A 5,450-nucleotide genomic window follows, 5' to 3' on the forward strand; every position below is an offset into this window, starting at 1 on the left:
ATTATATAATTATATTACAATATAATAATTATTAGATAATTATTACATATAATTTAAATATAATTTAAAATTATAATATAATTATAATTAATTAAAATATAATTAAGGTATATTATAATATATTATGATGGTTTCATAATTGCCATAATATATTATATAACCTCTTATTAATAGAACCATACAGAACAAGTGTTACTTCAAATGACCTTAACATACACTTGAACAGTTCAACCATAGTGGGATATATTATAAAGACAAAAGAACAGCAGAGAAGTCTTAAACTTCATTTGTCTTTTTTTTTTCAGCAATAGTGGTATATTGTGTTTTGAAATTATTTTGTGTACTTTGTAAGATAAAGTAAATATTTAATTATGTTTTTAGAAACCAAGATTTTCAGCCTAAGAGAAAAAAAGAATCAAGTATGAAATAAAGAAAATCCTGAAACATTAAGCTTGAGTTGAAGATTTCAGTATGAAGTCCAGTTGTCCTCGAAACCGAGGAGATTTAGTAGCAATAACAAGCCAGCGGCAATGAGCATCCTGAGAGCCCACATCCGGGCTTTACCAGTCTGGAGCAGGAAATATAGTGGGCCCTCAGTACCCAAGGGTTCCACATCCAATCAAAGCTTGAAAATATTAGGGGAAAAAAATCCAGAAAGTTCCAAAAAAGCAAAGCTTGAAGTTGCCAGGCACCTGACTATGAACCTAGCACTTACAGTGTATTAGGTTTTAAAAATAATCTGGGCTTCCTCGGTGTCTCAGTCTAAAAGAATCCGCCTACCAATGATGCAGTTTCAGTCCCTGGGTGGGAAAGATCCCCTGGAGAAGGAAATGGCAATCCACTCCAGTATTCTTGCCTGGAGAATCCCATGGACAGAGGAGCCTGGCAGGCTACAGTCCGTGGGCCTGTCGACTTAGCGACTAAAACAACAAGAGATGATTTAAAGAATATAGGAGGGGGGACTTCCCTGGTGGTCCAGTGGGTAAGATTCTAGACTCCCAACGCAGGGTGTCCGGGTCTGATCCCTAGGCAGGGAACTAGATCCCATGTGCCACAGCTAAGACCCACTGCAGCCATAAATGTAGGTTCTATGAAAATACTACACCATATTATATAGAGGCTTGAGCATTCCTGGATTTTGGTGTCCTTGGGGATCCTGAAACAAATCCCCTGAGAATACCAAGGGCCGATTCTACACAATACCATGGGACAGGCTATTGTGCCAGAAAACAAGAATGCTTTCTTTCAAAGAACTAAAGGAAGTCTCGTCAAAAGGACATAGGGGTCATGCTGAAGAGAATTCCCCTGACTAAAATTAAGATAACGTGAGTATCAAAAGGAACAATGATTGCAAATGACTGAAGACTACTGAGTATTTTTTTAACTCCAAGATTTCATGATGAAATACCAAAAAGAGGAAGCAAAACAAGTGTGATCGTTGGAGTCAACTATCACATCAGCTCGTTATCCTGAAACATGGCAATTAAAGGAGAGGGACAAAGGATTTATCTACCTTTCCTTTAGGAACTGCTTTTCAGAGCAATCAGCTAGCTTTAATTAATTTATAGGAAAATCCCAGCTAACAATTGCAGAAGGCATCATAGAACGTGGAAGTCACCGTTTCGTGAGAGTTGACAGAACTGATTCAGGCAACAGATGCCAAAAAATGCTCAAACCATTATGGAGAACACTGCTGCTGAGCTGAATATTCACCAAGTGTCACCCCACAAAGTAAGCTGCTGGTCCTGCAAGGAAGAAGGCAAAGCTGAAAGCAATGGGATCGGGCGGTTACTTGCTCGGACGTCAATATAGTGTCTCATGAAGCACGCAGACCTGCTTGTGCAGGTTCTCACCAGAAACGAACAACCTACGGGACTTCCCTGGTGGTCCGGCGGTTAAGACTTCCCCTTCCGACGCAGGGGGTGCAGCTTCAACCCTTGGTCGGGCAGCTAAGATCCCATGTGCTTTGTGGCCGAAAAACCAAAACATAAACAATATTGTAACGAATTCAATAAAGGCTCCACATTAAAAAAAAAAAAAAATTTAAAAATGCGTGACCTAGATCTTACCAAGTCATTTTTAAAATTCTCGTTCATAGAGAGTAATGGAGACAAAGGAACAGCTTATGTGACTCCTTGAGGAAGCAATGAGACAATGAGATGGAATATAAATTAATTTGGCTTCTTCAGTAAATCATGGAGAATAAAGAGTAGTGTATTAACTTTCTATTGAAAGTGACATAATAATCACTGCAGTGTGTGGTTCTTGCTTGTGTTCCAGTTCAAACAAGCTGAGCGTTAAGGTGTATTTTCAGGATAAACAGAGAAATTTAAGAGATCATTGTTCACCATGGTGTGTGTGAGAATAGTATTGTGATTATATAATAAAGTGTCCTTATATCAGAAAATAGTCTCCTTATTCTCAGAAATGCTTACTGAACTACTTTGCGGTAAAATTTCGTGATGTCTATAATTTTTTTAAAAAACTATTTATCTGGCTGCTCCAGGTCTTTACTTGCGGCATACGGGATCCAGTTCCCTGACCAGGGATTGAACCCCAGCTCCCTGCACTGGGAGCGTAGAGTCTTAGCCACTGAACCACCAAGGAAGTCCCATAATGTATGGGATATAATGTGATATAATTTTATATCATAAGACTTCAGTGAAAAATATGTTAAATCAAACATGGCAAAATGTTAATAATTGTTAAATATAAGTAGCCGGTATATGGTGATTCATTATATCATCCTCTATGCATTCCTGTATGGTTAATTTTCTTCATAATAAAAAAAGGTTTTGAAACACCCCTATCTCTCTCCAATCCTATTTGATCTCACAGAATGGCTTCCCCAGATGTCTTATTGCTGCAAACAAAATCCTCAAATGAAGGATGATCCATCAATCCATGGATGACTCTCATTTCCTCACACCCAACTGCTTTCCCAGGTGGGGCTAGTGGTAAAGAACCCACCTACCCATGCAGAAAACTTAAGAGATGTGGGTTCGAACCCTGGGTTGGGAAGATCCCCTGGAGAAGAGAATGGCAACCCATTCCTGTATTCTTGCCTGGAGAATTCCATGGACAGAGGAGCCTGGTGGGCTACAGTCCATGGGGTCTCAAAGAGTCAGACATGACTGAGCGACCCACACTTTCACACTTTGACTTTCGCAAGGTTTATTAGGCATTATTATGTGCCAGGGGCTGACATGCCCCAAGGGCCGAGCGCAGCCTGGATGTCTGCAGGATGGAGAGCAAAGGCTCAGGGCCAGAAGCCTGAGGTCATTGGCTCCATCAGTTTCTTCTCCCTTCTATCTCCCTTTCCCCTAACCCCCCGGATCCCACCATCTCCCACCTCTCACATACCTGCGACAGCCACGCTGGCCTCCACCCTTCCTGGAATACTCAAGGTAAGCTCCCCCAAAAGCAGAGCTGTGCTTCCACCATTCCCTTTTTCATTCTTTCACCAGATTTCTGCATGGCTCACCCTCTCTTCTCCAAGTCATCAGACATCACCCACCCCTACCACCCTGTTTGAACTTGCAACACCCCCTCCTCAGCCCTTCCAACCCCCTTTCCCTGCTCCCCTTTTTCCTAAGCACTTTCCACCATGCTGTATACTTGGCTTTGCTGATTATATTTATTCACCTTCCTCCCCCAGCTAGAAAGCAAGCTTCGTGAGCCCAGGCACTTGGCTGTTATTTTCACTGCTGTATCCTGACCAACAGTGCCTGGGGTACAATAGATGCTCAGTACATGTTTAATGAATGAATCCTTACGACCGTGTTATAAGGCGGGTTCCATTCGCCCTCATTTCATAGGCTTGGAGAGAAGTGACTTGCCTAAGATCACACAGCAAACACAGCAAAGTACAGGTTTAAGGCCTGTCCTCACATAGGAGCTTCCCACTCCCCCAGGAAGTCAGGCAGACTGAAGCTTGAATTTTGACTCTGCCATGCCTGGCCACATCTCTGCACGCTAGGTCACCTCACTTGCGTCTGACTCTGCGACCCAGTGGACTGTGGCTCATCAGCCTCCTCTGTCCATGGGATTCTCCAGGCAAGAAGACTGGAGTGGGTTGCCATTCCCTCCTCCAGGGGAATCTTCCTGACCCAGGGATCGAACCTGCATCTCTTATGTCTCCTGCATTGACAGGTGGGTCTTTACCACTAGTGCCATCTGGGAAGCCCGGCCGTGTCTGTTCCTCCCGGCCAAGTCTTTCTCTTCTCAGACTCCCATCTGCCTCGTCCCTACTGATATGGGAGGACTGAACCCAGTGATGCAACAGGGAGCACGGCTCCTCGGAGGCTCTCCGGGAGCTGGGACCTCCACCACCCTCCCCCGGGGGCCCCGGGGCGCACCTTGACCTGAGCATAGAAGCTGCCCAGGCTGCAGCAGACGCGGCACTCGAGCATGGCGTCGTCGTTGTTGTGGGCATAGCGCAGGGCCTTCTCGAAGCTCTCCAGGGCCTTCTGGAAGAGACTGAGGCCCAGGAAGGCGTTGCCCATGCTCAGGCTGACCTGGCCTCCAAGCTGGGCGGCTGCCCTGGTGCCGGGCAGGCCAAGGCAGGTCTTGCAGTAGGAGATGGTCTTGTGGAACTCACACAGCTTCTCGTTGCTGCGCGCCAGGTTCAGGTAGCTCTCCAGGAGGAAGTTGGCGTCCTCCAGCTCCCGGGCGGTGTCGATCTGGACCACAGCGAACTGCCCAGCGTGGGGGTGGGCCGGGGCGCTCAGTCTCCGCCCTTCCAAGCCCCCCACCCCCCAGCCCAGAGCCTCAGACCCGGAGCGCCCACCCCTAGCCTCAGATATGCGCTGGGCTCCCCAGCCAGACTGGAAGCTGCAACCCGGGAGCCTTCACCTCCCAAATCCAGACTCCCCGCTTTCAACTTCATCCCGAAACTGGTCTGCAGTCTCCACCACCTGCCCAGGCCCCCAGCCTCGAACCTGGAGCCAGTGCCCCCCTCCCCAGGCTTAGACTCAGAACCCCACAGGAGAGGACTGGAACCTCGACTCTGAGACCTGGCCTTGAGTGCCTCACACTGCAAGGCTGAGAACCTCAGACACCAAAGTTCAAGGCCACGGGCCCAAATCCAAAGCCAAGACAGAGCATCCAAGAGCCAGGGCCTGAGATGCGGAGGATTCAGAGCCTCAGGCCCTGACCGCCAGCCTGGGGGATACGGGTGAGTCTGAGGAGGCAGAAGGGGGCCGGGAAGCCTGGGAGAACCCCGCTGGGCCCCACCTGCCCAGCCTGGCCGCGCTCCCACCTTGAGCATCTCCTTGTAGCGGCCCATCTCTGAGTGGGCCGTGACGAGGCAGCCGAGCACACGGAAGCGCCCCACGAGGTCTGAGCTCTTCTCCAGGACCTTCATCCACAACTGCAGCGCCTTCTCCGTCTGGTTAGACTGGTACAGCTGGAGCCCCTTCTCGATCTGCTGCTTTGTCTGGTCCTGCCCC

At 47.6% G+C, this 5,450-nt stretch overlaps 1 protein-coding gene across 1 annotated transcript in view; it reads right to left on the minus strand.

Annotated features, from left to right (window-relative positions):
* The window catches only part of RAPSN (receptor-associated protein of the synapse), a 12,670-nt gene extending 7,226 nt beyond the window's left edge, over positions 1–5,444 (minus strand). The window contains exons 1-2 of the mRNA XM_010842407.1: positions 5,261–5,444; positions 4,359–4,697 (exon numbers count right to left, since the gene is read on the minus strand). Coding sequence (XP_010840709.1) covers positions 4,359–4,697; positions 5,261–5,365 — 444 coding nt within the window. The 5' untranslated portion in view covers positions 5,366–5,444. The remainder of the gene's footprint in view (positions 1–4,358; positions 4,698–5,260) is intronic.
* Between the last annotated feature and the right edge of the window lie 6 nt (positions 5,445–5,450).

The sequence above is a fragment of the Bison bison genome, unplaced genomic scaffold (assembly GCF_000754665.1).
Source record: "Bison bison bison isolate TAMUID 2011002044 unplaced genomic scaffold, Bison_UMD1.0 scf7180017864178, whole genome shotgun sequence".
Lineage (NCBI taxonomy): Eukaryota > Metazoa > Chordata > Mammalia > Artiodactyla > Bovidae > Bison > Bison bison.